The sequence below is a fragment of the Cavia porcellus genome, unplaced genomic scaffold, assembly GCF_034190915.1.
Source record: "Cavia porcellus strain 051 isolate PalLab524CR breed Dunkin Hartley unplaced genomic scaffold, mCavPor4.1 scaffold_6, whole genome shotgun sequence".
Taxonomy (NCBI): Eukaryota; Metazoa; Chordata; class Mammalia; order Rodentia; family Caviidae; genus Cavia; species Cavia porcellus.
Window position 1 is genome coordinate 77,475,794 of NW_026947489.1, and position 17,342 is coordinate 77,493,135.

General features: G+C 49.3%; 1 protein-coding gene across 9 annotated transcripts in view; it reads right to left on the bottom strand.

Moving 5' to 3' along the window:
• Rph3al (rabphilin 3A like (without C2 domains)) overlaps nucleotides 1–17,342 on the bottom strand; it is a 141,851-nt gene that overhangs the window by 18,046 nt on the left and 106,463 nt on the right. For 8 of the 9 annotated variants that reach the window (XM_003469544.5, XM_013152187.3, XM_013152190.3 and 5 more), the window contains one exon: nucleotides 4,667–4,841. The exons of the other annotated variant lie outside the window; for it this stretch is intronic. In XM_003469544.5, coding sequence (XP_003469592.1) covers nucleotides 4,667–4,841 — 175 coding nt within the window. The remainder of the gene's footprint in view (nucleotides 1–4,666; nucleotides 4,842–17,342) is intronic. 9 annotated transcript variants of the gene reach the window in all.

The window sequence follows — 17,342 nt, forward strand, 5'->3', positions numbered from 1 at the left end:
CCTAATGTATTGTTTTAGTATAGTTTTCTTGGTATATAAGCACATCATCTGCAAATAAGAAAATTGCTTTTATTTTTTTCCAATATTAACAGGTGATTTTTCTTTATGTTGTTGTTTGTTTGTCTTTTTCCTTTTTATCGGTACTGGGAATCGAACTCACGACCACCTGCTTGCAAGGCAGGCGCTTATGCCGCTGAGCTAAATCCCCAGCCCCTAACAGGTGATTTTTCTTTCTGGGACTATCATACTGTTAAGACTATAAGCCAGGTGTGGTAGCCCAGGCCTGTGATCCCAGCACATGGGAGGTGGAGGCCATAGGAGATTGCACGTTTGGGTCCAGCTTGGAAACTTAGTGAGGCACTGACTGAAAAAAAAAGAAAAAACAGTGGGAGGTGAAGGCCTCCGTGCAGGTTCCAGTACTGCAAAACCAAACAAAACCTCGGGACTGGAAGGATCACTCAGTGGAAGAGCACTTTTTTGTAATGTGTAAGGCCCTGGGTCTCTCCCCAGCATAAAAAAAGGGGCAAACTATTAATACTATTAAATGATACTATTAAATACTATTAAATGATAGTGATGATGGGGTATTCTTGACCCATATTTTAAACATGAGTGCTTTATCAGTTTTTTGTTTGTTTGTTTGTTTGTTTTTGAGATAAGGTCTTGCTATGGAGCTCAGGCCTGGGACTCGCAGCCACCCTCCTGTCTCAGCCTCTCAAGTGCTGGGATTACAGATGTGTACCCCACACCCAGACTGTTTTCCTATTTTTTGTTGATAATTTTATTGTATATGAATAGATACCTCATATTACTTAGGCCTTTTATTTAGCAGACTGTTTTTGAGACCTTGGGCTGGAAAAGATACTTCAAAGCAAGACAAGAAACCTAGAGACCACACAGCAAAAAAAAAAAAGACATATTTCACACACACACACACACACACACACACACACACACGGAAGCAGAAGATACTATAACAAAGACTAAGGTCAAACTTTAAAGCTAAAAGAGGAGAAAAATATTGGCAACCCATTTTACACAATTTCTTATCTCAATATATAAGAAGCACTTACAAATGAAGATCAACCAAGCAATTTCATAAGAAACAAGCAACAGACCTGAACAGGCAACCTTTAAAAGAAGAAATTAAATAATAAATAATAGACTTTTTAATCTTTTGTGGTACTAGGGGTTAAACCCAGGGCTTCCCAAAAGCTAAGTAACAGCTCTACCTGTGAGCTGCATGCTCAGTCCAGAAGTTAAAATGTGTAATTAAAACAGTGCAAGTGCAAATGTACACGTTAAAACAGTGAGACACAGTGACAGTCTTCACCTTGCCTCTTGATCACTACTGCAAACTTCAATAAAATCCATGTCCCGAGAGGCTGCAGCTTCCCTAGGGGCAGGTGGATACTGTAATCCAGTATGGCAGTGTCTCCGGGAATTTAAACATCCGTTTCTCAGTTCTGCTTTTGGAAACCTACTCCACAGAGAGAAAAGTTCCGGTTCCAGGATTATTTGTATGAAGACATTCAGTCCTGCTGGCAGTGGTAAGAGGCTAGAAACAGCCTGAACGTCCACCATAGGTGAGTACTGAAGGAAATGAAGCTTTCTACTATGGAATTTTACTTAGGTATTAAAATGAATAGAAAAACGCCTCTACCTAGTGGTCTTCGAGACTGCTCATTTTCTTTTAAAAACAGTAACAGGAAAAAAGCAACAGCATTGTAAGGGCCTATTTATTTTGTTGCTTGATAAAAGCAAAACAAGAATTTAAATGTCTAGAGTAGATACATGGTTAAAGTGTAAAAGGGGTTTGGAATGATGGCAAGTCCGGAGATGATTATGTTTCTTTTCTTTTGTTTAAGACAGGGTCTCACTATGCAGTTCAGGCTGGCCTTGAACTCACTATGCAGTGTAGGCTGGCCTGAATTTGCAGAGAATCTCCTGCTTCAGCCTCCTGAGTGCTGGGAGTACAGGCATGTGCCACCCCACCCGGTGAGATTATTATTTTTCAAACACTGTTGAATTATTTAACTTGTGTTCTTGTATAATTAAACATTAACAAACGTGAAAGGAGGAAGAAAAGGAACCAACTTCAGAAACATTAATACAGCCACCCTACGGCTCTGCGGATGGAAAAGTTCCTGGCCTCTATTTATTGATCACCCTTCCTCTTCCAACAGAAATGGGCGAGGCCAGGATGTGGGGAGGGGTTGGGCGCTGTGATGCCTGAACCCTGGGACTGCGAGGCAGAAGGAGAGGAGGAGAAGAAGGCAGAGACAGTCTGAGAGAGCTGGCAGGTGGGCTGGTGACGGGATCACTCCAGGAGCTGCCATCGTGAGTCCCGAGGATGCCGCCCCTGAGCTCCCTGGAAGGCTGGAGCAGAGGATTTTAACAGTCTCCAAGGATCTGCTGGACCCAATGGAAACCCTCCACCGGCCTCCTCCAGCAGCTGCTGGACCAGGCGGGTGGCTCTCATTCATTCGTTCACTTATCTGATAGGCTGAACCCACACTGGGTGCTAAGAAACCTGTCTATGGGGAACAGACATGGTCCGCGTGGCACTTCTTTGGTGGTGGGGAGGGGCCCCTGAGGGCTGTCACTGTGTCCTTGAGCTCAGTCAGGGCTGAATGTGGCACTGGGAGGGCTGTGCTTATCAGACAGGTTTAGGCTGGATCCTGGCTGGAGCACTGAGGTGGGCTGGGGCTGGAGGAAGGGAAGCCACTCTCAGGGCTGGGAGGTCATCACGAGGCGCTCCGTGGGCAGGGGCATGGTCAGGCCTAGTGACGCCTAACCCTAGCCCTAGCCCCAGCCCTAATCCCAGCCTTAGAACCGGCCTAGAAGCAGCTCAGAACAGTGGCACTCCTTGCCAGCCTGGAACCGTGGCTTCCTGGAACAACAGTGCTCTCTGCCCTCCTGGCCTCCTCAGGCCCCGCCACCTGCTCTTCTCCTTTGGCCCAAATTCAGCCCCGCCCACCCCCAAGGCACCACATCCTGGTGCCTCCCTCTCACTGTGGGTACAGATGTCCTCTCAGCTGCCACAAGCAGCTCGGCTGCCAGCCCTGCCAGTCCTGCTGCTTGTGGGCTGAGCACACTGGGTCCTGGAGGAGCACAGGGCTCAGAGGCACGGGGTGGGGTGGCTATGACCCAGCGCCTCACGTGGAGAACAAGGTCACTGGAGGGAGCCTCCATGGTGCAGGCTCAGCTAATGAACAGTGTGGAAGTGCGAGGGGCCACGGCCTCCTCCGCCGTGTAATTAAAAGGCCATCTGTGTCTTCGTGGCTGCGGAGCAGGCAGGGGCGCAGCTCTGGCTGGGGCCTGCGCGTGGCTGTGTGGAGCGTGTGCACACACACTGATGTGGAGCAGATGGGGCGGCGATGGTGCCCTGGAGTGGGCACTGGGATGGCAGCTGCTCACACAGCTCTCAGGGCCTCTCCTCAACACATCACAGATTGCAGCCACCCCACCCTGGTGCAGCGGCTCGTGTTTCCAAGGCCACATCTCCTCGTTTGGTCTGAGGGATGGGAGCTACCCTGACAGGGCCTGGGCAGGAGAAAGCCCTGCCTCTGAGGGTGGAAAAGGGACAGGATGGAAGACGGCCACTTCCCCGGGGCCGGCAGACAGAATCAGGCGGGCGAGGCTGTTGCAAAGACAGCTGAGTGAAGCCGAGGAAAAACACCCCGAGCTGAGCAGCAACGCCAGTTTGGTCTGGAAAGGTCACTCTGGACTTTTACCTTCTAGAGGATATGATTTGACAACCTCCAAATTTTTTGGTGGAAACAAGAATTACTCTTGTAATAAGAAAGAAGAGCAGAAATGATGTACAGATAGCAGGTCAGGTCATCAGCCAGAGATGTTCAAAAGCTCCTTGGAAGCAGCTGCCTGGTTTATCATCTTGGGGCCACCTTCCCTAGATGGGCCATCATGGCATTGAGCCCTTCATGCCCCTGACTCTGGTCTCACTGAGGACCTTCAGACTCAGGAATCGTGGATACCTCAGGGCAGAAAGAACCAGACCCTGGAGGGCAAGGGCCTGGCTTTGGACTCCAGCTGTATCACACTCCAGCTCTTCTGTTCTCTGAGCCTCAGGTTCCTCATCTGTACAATGGGGCTATTAATTTCCTACCTCGTCTATCCTCTTGAGACTGCTGTGAGACCAGGAGCTCTGGAAAAGTATAAATAACGATGTATCATGAGAGCTACGGAGGACCCTCTGCAACACTAAGCACCATCTCGTAACACTGGACACAGCATCCGCCAGCTCATTAGGACCAAGGGAGCCAGGAGTCCTCCCTCCTGAGACTCAAGGCAAGCAGCAGAGGCCGGTCTGGGAAAGATGTGTTTTGCATCTCACAAAACCCTTCTGTTGATAACCTGTCTTCAAAAATCTAGGACAGTGCTGTTCTTGGGGGTCCTGCCCCACATTAATGCTTTTATGGGACCCTGCCCGCAGAGACCTTCTCCCCACGTCTCTACATACAGCCAGCGACTACTAACCCAGAGGCAGAGCCGCTCTCCTGCTCAGAAGCAGGTGGGAGGCCAGGGGCACAGGGACGGGTGAATGTGAGGTGAGCCCCAGAGGGGTGGGGACCGGGCTCCATGTCCACAGGCGACAAGCCTATCTTCGGAGCCATCTGGGGAGTCAGGGGCAAACAGGTCTTACCTCTGCTCCGAGCCCACGTGTAGATGCGGCTGGTCTCAGTGCTTCTGGGCTCAGGCTCTGCTGGCTCCGCAGAAAAAGGTCGGAAGCGGGGGTCATCAGCTCGGCCAGGGCTCTTCAGGGGCAAGATATACTTGGGGAGCCCTTTGTAGAACCAGGCCCCCGACCTCTTCCAGACCTGGTGGGAGCAGGAGACGTCTGCTGAGAGCGAGCACAGGACAGACCAGCTCGCCCCACACTGTGTGCCCTGCCGCTTCCCAGCCGTCCTTCCCACCAGCCAGGGGGCCTGGAAGGAGGATTCCACTTCTGTCCTCCCTGGCCGAAGGACACAGGACCGTGGAAGAGTCCTGGGTGCGACAGCTTGAGCCACTGGTGGTACAAACAGATCTAATCACTTTTATCAGTCTTTTTACTAATTAAAAAAAGGTCTATAAAAGGACCAAATCTAGCTAGTTGCTTAAATCTGAATTACTGACCAAATTTAAATATCAATTAATATAACTCATACTAATTAAAATTTATAATAATCAACAAATTTAAGAAATTTATTTATACTTGTGAATTTAACACTTGTTTATTGATTGATTTATTTTGAGACAGGGTGTTACTGTGTAGTTTAGGCTGGCCTTGAACTCACTATGTAGCTCAGGCTGGCCTCAAACTCAGCGATCCTCCTGCCTCAGCCTCCCAAGTGCTGGGATTATAGGTGGACAGCCCATGCCTGGCTTGCATTACAGTTTTTTATACTACTTTAATGTTTCCCTTAAGGAACTGTAATATGATGACATCTGTTCTGTTAGATCAGCGCCTTTATTTGCATTACTAGATCAAAGACCCCCTGAGAAGCAGCACAAGTCTCCTGATGGGCCAGGCAGCTTACACCAGAGCCACCTGGCAGTGAAACAGGAACTAAAGCCCCCTCATACCCCCCATTCTTCTCTTCAGAGTGGGGCTGCAGGGGCCGAGCAGGTTAAAGTGGGGGAAGTGCATGCAGGAACTGCTACTGCCCCCTCAGTCCCCTCCAGCCACAGGGGCCTGGAGATGGCCTTGTGACCAGCTCTCTCCTGGCCCAACCCTAGTTCCTTGCAGCCGCTGCAGGTGACCTCTGGTGCCTGCAAGACAGAGGAGAGTACAGAGCTCCGTGGAGTCCCTGACAGCCGTCCCTGTGCGAGGCTGGGTGTTCTCACTGCGACCACCTCACCTGCACCGAGTCTGGCTGTGGGACCCTGGGACTCAGGGGACCCTCGGCATCCTATCAGCCCGAGCATGGTCACTTGGGCTCGACCCTGCCTGCTTCTCCACACAGTGAATTTCTTCCCGATGATCAAGATAACAGTACTTGCTCAGGAGGGCTGCTGAGTGCGTTCTCCAAGAGCACTCAGCATAGCACCCAGGAAGTGACTGACAGATGCCACCTGTCTGTCTGCTGCCCATCTCTCTTTCCCCTCAAGGCTCTGGGCCAAGTGACAAGAGGCTTAAGGAATTTTAGCTGGGCCACATCACTGTAATTGGAAACTGCCTTGGTGGCTTCTGCAGCGGACACAAAAAGGACGGAATCTTAGACAGCCTCAGATTAGAATTCAGAGCAGCGGCCGAGATAAGGTCCCTAAACTCTTAATGCCTACTTCAGAAAACACCAAGTGCTCCGTCATCCCTTTCCCCCCATGCAGGAAATACGCTCAGGGCCTCCAGGAAGGCAAGCTGAGAGGGTGGGGAGGAGCGAGGTCACTTTGTCAGGGAAGAGCAGGCCTCCGCAGTCCTGAGCAGACTTTACCCGTGTTTGAACCCTGGGTCTGTCACCTTCAGATTCGTGACATTTGCATGTGTCACCCTCTGTGGCCCTTGAGTTTCTTCACCGGAAAGGTGGGGGGGGAGACATGAGGATCAGACCCAGAAACAGATGTGAAATCCAGGGCCCAGAGCAGCCACCCACAGACTGACCCTTCTGACCACTGGTGTGATCTTCCTTCTGTTTGACAAACAGGGCCACTTTATCACCAAGGGGTAATCTCAGAAGACCAGAGTCAGCCCAATTCCCTCTAAGACAGGACTTCCACTTTCCAAATGTCTTTGGCATTCACGCCAAAGGGCCAGGCCAAATGAGAGAGAGACAGAGAGACAGGGACTCAGAGACACTGATTCCTGATAAGGTTCACAGAAGTCCCTACTTGAAATCTGTCTGTCTGGTTTTCTGGGTCTTTTCTGTGTCTGTTGAAGAGACTCAGTCCTGCTAGTAAGTCTGCATAAGCCCAGCACTTAACCGCTCAGCACTGACTGAACAATATGCACCTGTTTCTCCAAGGAGCCAGTGGTCACCTCTAGGTTCCAGAATGCAAGGCTTGGGATTGCCAAGTCCAGGCCACGCCTTTGGCACCAATAGTTCCCTGCTCCTTTCAGCAACCCTGTGCAGCTGGGCTTGATGCTGCACGGTTCTTGAACAGCACAGACCAATAGCACAAATGCTACCTGGTGCGTGCTCTGGGAGGCCTCCTACAACCGTCTGGCACCAAAACTCATGTTGAAACTTGGTCTCCACTTCATATGTTATTGGGATTTGCAGACAATAAGGGTGGGGCCCAGGAGTGGTATCAGTGGTTCAGAAGAAGAGGACAAGAGACCAGGAGAGCAGGTCACACCCTCTGGTCTCCTTATGGTCCAGCAAGAAGGCCTCCCCTGATGCTGGCGCCACATTCCTGGGTTCCCGGTGCCCGTGAGCTAAGTCAAACGCTACCCTTCACCAGCTGCTTCTCTCAGGAATTCCGTTAGGATGGAAATGAACTATGTAGTAATGTGATGTCTTAGTCACTCTCCTTGTCACTGGCACACAACAGCCGACACTTGCAACTTAAAAAAAGCGAGGTTTATTTTTGGCTCCTGTTTTTTAGAGGTTTCAGGCATGGCTAGCAGGCTCGCACAGAGAAACACCCTGAAAGGCCCTGCCCTGGAGGCAAGCAGCAAGGACACAGCAGCCAGCAGGCAGAGGGCTCCTCCCGCCTCCTAAACCATGGCAGCTCTGGGGTCCCCAAAGTTGAATCACCTTCCAAAAGCAAGCACGTGTCTAAAATCCACAAAGTGCAAAGATGAAGTCTCTTCCTTACTTCTTACAGGCACTGACTGGTAGTAGTTTTTCAAGGAAGGGTTGGTATTATCCCCACTTTCCAGATGGGAAAATGGAGGCTGGAACAAGTTGAACAACTTGCCCATAGTTAGCACACTGTTGGCATCTAGTCCACCCTGGAGGCTTCTGGTCTTGCCCAACAGTTTACAATACAAAGCAGCTGCTTCCTGACTGGATGTGTCTTCACTGGTCAGACAAGACTCCCAGGCTCAGTGTCCTACAAACTAGATGCCCAAAGGGGAAAGAGGGAGGTGAACGCAAGTAGAACCACCAGGATAGCCTCTGCATGGCCCGAGAACAGGTGTCTGATCCAAGTTCAAGGACCCTCGCGCCAGGGATACCAGGTGAGAGGCTCACTCAGGTCCCCCTCTGCTGAGCAAAGGCCTGCGGAACTGTGGGTGCAGCTCTGCCTGCCCTGCGCTGGTGCTCCAGTGCTCTGTTCTCCAACATGGACTGGGGCTGCGGCTCAGCTGAAGCCACCACTGAATTTTTTTTTGTGGGTACTGGGAATCGAACTGAAGACCTTGCACTTGCCAGGCAGGCGCTGCACCACTGAGCTAAATCCCCGGCCGCTGAAGCCAGCACTGAGCGCCTCTGCAAGCAGGGGGTCGCGTGCAGGCTTAGGCCCATGCCACTCTGTTTCCCCGACCCCACCAGAGAAACAGCTTTGTTTTTTTTTCCCCCCCAAGAAATATGTACATAGCATACAAAACTAGGACAATAACAACAAAGAAAATGCAGAAACTACAGGCTGCATGTCACACTGCTACACAGAGACTGCTACACAGAGAGCTCTGCTGAACACTGCGGGATGTGCTTCCTCCCACCCTTTCCTGGGCAGACGCACGGTTTTTTCTTGTTTGAAAAACAAGGTAAAGTAGCTTCACCTTGTTTCCCCTACGTCCACTACATGTCATAGCAATTGCTCTGTGTTAATAAGCAATGGTCTCCACCGTCATTTTTAATGGCTCCACGGGTGAGATTTATTGAACGTAATTAATCCAGGCCCCCATGATGGACAGTGAAAGTACTTCCAGTCTCTTTCTCATGAGCTGTGCCCCAGCCAACATCTCTGCGAAGACGCGTACATCCCCAGACACTAGTTGGCTACCTCCCCAGGAAGGGGAACTGCCAGGTGGAGGGGTGGTTACGTACCTACGTGATGATGCAGATTGTCAGACCACCCTCCAGGGATGGAAGTCACACTCCAGTGTGGCACAAACGTGTCCTCGTGTTACACTCAGGAGTCATGGTTTTGTGGGCTGGTGGCTTAGGAGAGGCATTTGTCAGGCCCCCAGGTCCCCAGAGCTGGGTGCTATAAGAACAGCCATGGGGATGACAGAGCTGAGCACAGGGTCCCAGCTCAGTGACCCTCATTTCAAGGCCTGCTGTGTTTTCCCTTGGTCGTGCAGGACCCTGGGCCTGGCTCACAAAAGTGCACGTTCTTTTTGAAAAAATAATCCTTTTAATATTTTATATTTTTTTAAAATATACAAAACAAAATTGACTGCTTAGCCATATTTTACTTTCTGTGGTACTTGAGACTGAACCCAGGGTCTGTGCACTGAGCTACATCCCAAGTCCTTTTTTCATTTATTTTGAGACGAGGTCTTGTTAAGTTGCTCGGGCAGGGTTCAAACTTGCAATCTCTCTGCCTCGGCCTCCCAGCATGCTGGGATAACAGGCATGTGCCATCATGCCTGGGTCTCATTTTTAACTGTAGAGTACAGCAGTGTTAGGTACACTCACATTGTGGTGTGGCCAATCTCTAGAACCTTTTTAATCTTGCAAACAAAAACTTTACCTATTAAACAATAGCACATTCGTTCAGCCCCCAGAAACTACACTGCTGCCTTGCATTTCTATGAGCTTGCATTTCTATGAGCTGGCCTATTCTAGCTTCCTTGCATAAGCACTCAGCACAATGCCGTGAAGGTTCCTCTAAGCTGCGGCTCGGTCGGACGGAACACCCTTCCTTTTTGAGACTGAAAATGATTCCAGTGTGTGGATCCCATTCACCCACTGTGAACACCGGGCGGCGTCGACCTTTTCGGCTGCTCCTTTCCCATCTGCAAGCTCCTAGCACACGCCTGACACACGGCACGAGCTCAATACACGCTGCAGAAGCAACATGAGCAGTCACAGGTCATGTGCCAGACACATCCCAACCCACAACATCTGTTGTCTTCTTGGGTAAGTGGCCTGGGGGATTTTGCTCAAATTCTTGTGATTATTCAAATGATCCCGGTGTTTAACATTAGAAGAGAGATGCAGACGAAGAGTAAGCCCCACCTATGCCTTCCCTGTGCGTCCCAGCTCCTCCTGTCCCCTCCTCCCCAACACAGGACAGACGCTGGGCCCTACTGTGGCGGCAGCCACCCCACAACACCTCCACTTAAAAACACAGTGACCAGTAATTTCAGAAGACAGAAAATGAGCACAGGGTTCAAAGTGTCAAGTTGAATTGCATGAAATTATTGGCCATCAGTCTTCGTTTGGGGTCTGCAACCTTACAAAATCTAAAAAACCTTATCAATCCAATATTCACACCCAGCAGGGGCAACAACTCCACAAGCCTGCCAGGCTGTGTGGCTCCCTGGCTCGGTGGGCAGGTCCATGGCTGACCAACGCACAGGTGTCCACTGTGTGGGGACTCTGGTCTCAGTCTCTCCTATTTTAAATGGTCAGACAGATTGCCTTGGTCACTCGGAATGTTTAGGGTCTTGGGCTGGTGCACGGAGTAGCAGTTCCTCAGTCCCTGTATCAGAGCAGCCAGGGGACACAAGCGTTACCACCTGGTATAGGAGGAGCATCTGTGCAGATGTGCATACAACATGCTGTCGGCATTTTGGAAAGCACCTTCAACCTTCATGCAGGTGAGCAGGCCTGGTGAGGGAGGAGCGAGGGGTCCTGCTGGACTGAGTTCCTTGCAGTATCCCAGGCCCTGTGCACATCCCCAACCTGTCTCACCTCGCTGCCCATCGTGCACTGCAAAGCATGACCTCTCAGTCACGTGGCTTCTTCCTGGGCAGACTCATCCCTCACTGCCTAGCATTAACACCTGGTGCCCTCTCCAAGAACGGGGGCAGGAAAAGCCCTTTGTGAGAACTAACCGCCACTCTAGGTCAGGCTCCAGACTGGAAAGCATGCATTTTCTGGAGGAACTGAGTGATTCTGCAAAACCACACTCTGCTCCACATGTGTGGTTTGCTGTGATAAGGCCAGCAGAGCAGCCAGCCTTGAAAATGCCATTTAATGAGAAAAGACCCATCCAGCCACCATGGCACTTGCAGGGGGTTGTCTGGCAGCATTTAACGCTTCCTGGTACCACTGCTTTGTCCTCTGCTTCGAGGTTTTCATTACGATTTCAGCTCACGGCCAACCTGACTGCAGACCCGGATGGATATTAGCCAAGCTGTTCCCAGGGAATTTTAATTACCATGATAACAATCACTAATCACTGGCATTTCCTAAATGGTAGTGGCAGGAGAAGGTGGTAATTGCCAGGGCCCTTTGGAAAGAAGGGGAGGCCTAGTGCAAAGAGTGGGGGAGAGGAGGCTGGAGACCCCTGATGTTCATTGTTCCACCCCAGGTGTGTCTCCCTTTCTCCTGGTACATGGTGTGACCCTGGTTAGGTATACCCATGGCTCAGCTGTCAGTCTCTGCCCTTCGCCCCATGGGTCAGAGCAGGGACAGTCAGGCCGTGGCACATGCTGTTCCTGCAACCTGCAATGTCCTCCCTCTGGTCTCCATCAGCAGACACACTGCCCTGGGAACTTTCTGCAGAATCAGGGCTCCTCCATGGTGCTAGGCTGGGACACCATGACACATCTGGGCTGGAATTCAGGATGCATCCATCTCCTTGACCAGCAAGCTACATGCTTGTCAAGTGCAGGGCTGTGCCTGCACCGCCCAGGGCCCACCAAGGGACCTATGATACTATGGACCAACCAAATAAACCGAGAAGGCATAGCAGGGCAACTGTCTTTGGAGACAGAAGAGGGCCTCGTTTTCAGGGAGCTCTTGTTCTGTCAGTCTGCTGAGCTCCAGGCAGACCCAGCCTGGAAAGGCAATGGGAAATGGTCTGTCCAAGCGAGTGGTCCTCTCCTTTACACTGGGGGCACCTTAGGGGTCACTGCAAAGGTCAACTCGCTGTGGTGGGGGAGTGGCGCGCTGTCACACACAGTGCCAGCCTCTAGGAACAGCAGGCAAGCTGAGCACTGGGGCTTGGCCGACACTACCCCAGAGCTCTGCTTCTCCCTGCCTGGCCCAGAACTCTGCCGCGCTTGACCATGCTGAGCTCTCTCTCCTTAGGCCTTTGTAGGGGCTGCTTCTTCCTCTTCCCTACACTAGCCTCTGTTCCACTTTTGGGAAATCACTTCTAAACAGAAGTTTCCACAGACAGAAAGAACCTTGCTACTCCTCCAATGCACGGTGTACGCCCTTGCTGAGCTCTGATGAACTATTTGCCTGTTTCCTGCTAAATCGAAACTGGCTCCTCTGGGACAGAAGGAGCAGCCAGCGCATGCTTGCACCTAGGAGGTGCCCAACAGATATGCCAGATAGCAAAACATATGCATATATTTGATGGCTTTAAGTAACTCAGGTTACTTAGGAGAAACATAGGCTTTTGGAGGTGTTATGGGCTAAACTGTATCCCCCACACCTGGAGGCTGAAGCACCAACCTCCGTTGTGACCATGTGTAGAGACGAAGCCTGTGGCATGTGACTGGATTTAATGAGGGTGGCGTCTTAACGAGGGAACTGGTAACGCATAGGAGGAGATTCCAAGAGAACTTGCTTCCTGTCTCTGCCAGGGGAGGACACAGAGAGAAGACGGCCATCTGTAAGTAAGAGAGCCTCACTGAGGACTGAATTAGCCAGTACCTCAAGGGTAGACTTTTCAGTCTCCAGAACAATGAGCAAGAAATTCCTGAGCTGGGGGTGCTTAGTGGTAGAATACTTGCTTAGCACCTAGGGTTCAGTTTGTAGCACCCCCCAAAAAAGATAGAAAAAAACCCAGAATTTCTGGTTGTCTACGTTGCTTAGTCTGTGGCAGTGATGGCAAACTTCTTAGGGCTTTCAGTGACACCCACAGTGTGCTGTGGAATGCATGCCATAAGTCTGCTACCACTGGCCTACGGTACTTTGTTCTGTCAGCCAAAGCTGACTAATACAGAGAGAGAAGCCACCTAGGGGACTGTAGTAGATGAAACAGGTCCTGAATTGTTTTCTGGCTCTCCCTGCTAGAAGTGGGGTTTATTTTCCCACCCCATTTTACTCTGGTTTGCTCTTATGACCAAGAGGATCTGGGGACAGTAACACGTGACTTCTGACCTGGCCTAAACTGGCTCTGAAGCTTCCTCTCTCATCTCTTAGAAACAGCACTTTGCACTGGGTCGTGGTGGTGCACGCCTGTAATCCCAGCACTCAGGAGGCTGAGGCAGGCCAGCCTGGGCTACATATTAAATGCCAGCTTGAACCACTTAGTAAGACCCTGACTCAAAAAAGAAAGAAAGAAAGAAAGAAAGAAAGAAAGAAAGAAAGAAAGAGAGAAAGAAAGAAAAAGCACTTTGCCCACTGAAGTGAAAGATGAGATGTAACATGGAGAAATCCAAGCCACCCCAGCCAACTAGTACCAGGACACATAAATGAGAGGTCCCTTGGGACATTCCTTTAGGTGAGCTGTGGTGACACAGCTGCTGATGACTCTGAAAGTGGTCAGCAGGACAGCCACCCTCAAGCTCAGTCTGCAGTGCTGAGTGATAAGCAAATGAGGGGAGGAGTCACTCCACTGCTGCCCCTCTGGCAGAGCACCCATTCTGTTGCTCCTACCTGTAAAAAAGGAAGCAGGTTGCTAATTAGGTAAAATACAAAAGTTTCAGAGACCTAAAGAGATAAGCTCATTTACCAAATAAGAACAACGTGCTATAAAAAAGGAACAATTTGGGGACTAAGAAAGGGTCCTATAGACGGGTGTGGCGGTTCACGCCTGTAATCCTAGTACTCTGGGAAGCTGAGGCAGGAAGACTGTTGCAAATTCGAGACCAGCCTGGGCTACAAAGTGAGCTCAAGGCCAGCCTGAACTGCATAGTGAGACCCTGCCTCAAAAAGACAAAAAAAAAAAAAAAAAAAAGAAAAAAAAGAAAAGAAGGGTCCTAGGAAGGATAAATACCATACAGAAACATAAAAACACAGAAGACAGAAATGAGTAGACACAGAACATAGAACGCAAAGAAACAGAAAAATGTGAAAGAAATGATGTGTCAAAGATGCTTACGTAGAGAGTGAAATTCCTAATACAGGAACAGAAGAAGTAACAGAAATTTTCTGAGGCTGAAACAGAAACCTTTATGTAAAAGGTTTTGTTGATTATAAGGAAGGAAAAATGAAAAGAAAGAAATCAATAAACATATTTGTAAAATGACTTAGTTAAAAATATGAAAAGACCCTAAAAGCTTCCAAAAAGGAAACAAAATAGGTTTCCTATAAGGAAATAGAACCAGGACGGCATTAGGCTCACCCCTGGGAACACTGGGTGCTGAAAGACCTTGCAAATAGAGCTCTGAGGCCAGAAGAGAGGCAGTTTTAAACTGACAAGGGTCCTAAGTTTCTCTTGCACACAGCTTTTTTTTAACAAGTTAAGGACGTGTTCCAGCAAAATATAAGTGAAGGACGAGAAAAAGGGAGACGGTCCTGGAAAGTGCCTTCGACTCCAGAAGATGTCCCTTGCAGACAGTTTTCAGCAAGTAGCCCAGGACAGAGTCATAAAAGGATTTGAGGGGTTTGCATAGAAAACAGAACTAAGAAGCTGTGGGACAGAACACAAAAAGTTTCTTTTTTTTTGAGACAGAGTCTCGCTCTGCAGTTCAGGCTGGTCTTGAACTATGAAGCCCAGGGTGGCCTCGCTTCCTAACTACTAGGATTACAGATGTGAGCTTGGAAAAAGAATCTTTTTGACATGACAGTAGGAGTATTTTCCTCAGGTGGTCTAAGGGTTAAGGTAGTTATCAAAACAAAACCTTCACATACCATTTGACACTGATTTTTAATGCTCATAAAACAAATTCATTATTAGAAATCTCTAATAAATATTGAGCATTTTGTATATGCCAGGCATGACTCTAGAAACTTTATACACAATAATTTACTTAACTCTCACAAAAATCCTAGGAAGTAGGCACTATCATTGTCTCTTTTTTATAGACGAGGAAACATAGAAACTTAGTAGAGAGAAAAAGTAACTCAAAAGGGAGGAATAGAACAGAAACCAGGACCTGGCTTACCTGTTTAACTTTACAAAAGGTACTGTAAAAGTTTTACTGTAGCTGGGGGTGGCGCACCCCTGCGATCCCAGCACTCAGAAGGCTGAGGCAGATGATCTCTGAGAATTTTTTTTTTTGTCTTTTTCATTTTTATCGGTACCAGGGATCGAACTCACGACCGCCTGCTTGCAAGGCAGGTGCTTATGCCGCTGAGCTAAATCCCCAGCCCCTGATCTCTGAGAATTTTGAGGTCACCCTGGGCTACAAGGTGAGTTCAAGGCCAGTCTGAACTGTACAATGAAACTCTGTCTCAAAGACCAAAAAAATAAAAACATTACTACTTTCAGTGTTCTTCACGGACTTTGGGACTAACTAGAGACCAAGTGCTCTGTGTTCTCTTAGATTCTGTGCTTGTCTGTTTGGCATCCATTAATCACAGTGCCAAACGAACGACCAAAGTTGTTTGCATCTTCCCTACCACTCAGCTTCCACAGGCACACAAAATCTTATTACAGAGCGGGGATGTAGCGCAGTTGTGGGGCACTCGCCTAGCTTGCAATGAGGCCCTAGGGTTTGATCTCAAGCACAGAAGAAGGAAGGAAGGTAGGAAGGAAAGGAGATAAGAAAGAAGGGAGGAGGAAGGAAGCGAGGGAGAGAGGGGACAGAGAAAAGAAAAAATCACATCACAAATACCACAGCCAATCTAATGCTGAGTCCCCAGCCCCAGCCACCTCCTGCAGCTCTCACACATCAATGCAACCCTTGCCCTGCCCTCTGTCAACCTCGGGCCAGGTACAGTAAGCAGCACAGCTTCTGGGTCCCAAAGCCTGCCGGAACCATCTGCACTAGCCTGTCTTACGCTGTCTCTGCCCTGCCTGTCCTGTAGGAACCCAAGTAACAACACCGCCCATACCTCCGCTGCTCCTGCTTCCCGATCAGCCTGGTGCCACCCTAGGTGGCCCTGCTCAGCATGGTGAGCACTTCTCTCCCTGACGGTGAGCAGCAAACCCCTTCCCTGGCCTTAGCCTTTATAAATGAAGGCACAGTCACCTTTATAGATTAGGACTCATGCTTCTCGGCCTTTTTGGCAAACAAGCATAGTATCTGTTCTTATCAGTTTAATAAATTAAAGCCCAAGCACAAATTATCAAGAGTGGAAGAATTAATTACAGCTCAGAAACAGAGTCTAAACAAGCCCATTCTGACAATCTGCTAGTTAAGGTCCAATCTAGAAAAAGGTGAAGATGGGGGGGGGTCACACCCACAGAATTCCGCAGAGGGAGCCGAGGTATGAACGCTGCAGCTGAAGAAGAAGCAGAAAAATACGAAGTTACAAATTTAACTGAAGAGCTAAAAAATGATAAAATGACTAAGGATTCAGAGGGGAGAGAGGAAACAGGGTGGTCCAAGCTAGCCAGTTCCCTTGGTTTGTTTTGCAGTGCTGGGGATGGAACCCAGGGCCTCATAAATGCGTGGCAAGCTCAGTACCCCAGCCCTGATTCGATATTTTTTTTCCCAAACCACTTGCATTACTTTGATTAAAATGAAAATATAACAGATGGGTAATTGAATGTTGATGTTATTCAATCCTTGGGCCGCGTGGCAGGCTGACATGTGGGGAGCTGGAACAGTCTCGGGCTGGTATACGAATCTAGATGTGGCTTCAGGGCGGAGAGATGGAAGCTCAGGAGAGGAGAGGAAAGCAGTAATTAAATGTTTTTGTTTTTGTTTTTTTTTGTAGTGGAACAAGATAGGAAGAGATTTAGTGAAGCCGTTACTGGCCACTTATGTTCATACACTTAGGTTCATTCACCACTGGCCAAATCAAAGGAAGCCATGTATTTTTTTGGTACCAGGGATTGAACTTACGACTTTGCCCTAGCCAGGCAGGCGCATAGCTGCTGAGCTGTATCCCCAGCCCTGAGGCCATGGATTTTGATAAAAAGAAAAGGATTTATTTAAAGCTAGCTCTGAGGAGGCAGATGGGTCTATTTGCCTCAAATCACCATTCGACCACCTACAGATTGGGCAAGGGTCTTTCACAGTTCAGAACCAGCTTACCCCACAGTTCTGGCTGACAGCATTGTCACCTGGTCAAGTTGAATGAAGACTGAGAATTCATACAGGATGTATGACTTCCAAGCAATAGGGTTCTTTTTTTGTTTGTTTACTTTTTGAGGCAGGGTCTTGCTATGTAGTTCAGGCTGGTCCTGAGCTCACTATGTGCCCAGGCGGGCCTTGAACTCACAGCAATACTGCCTCAGCCTCCCGATTCCTGGATGGCAGGTGTGCACCG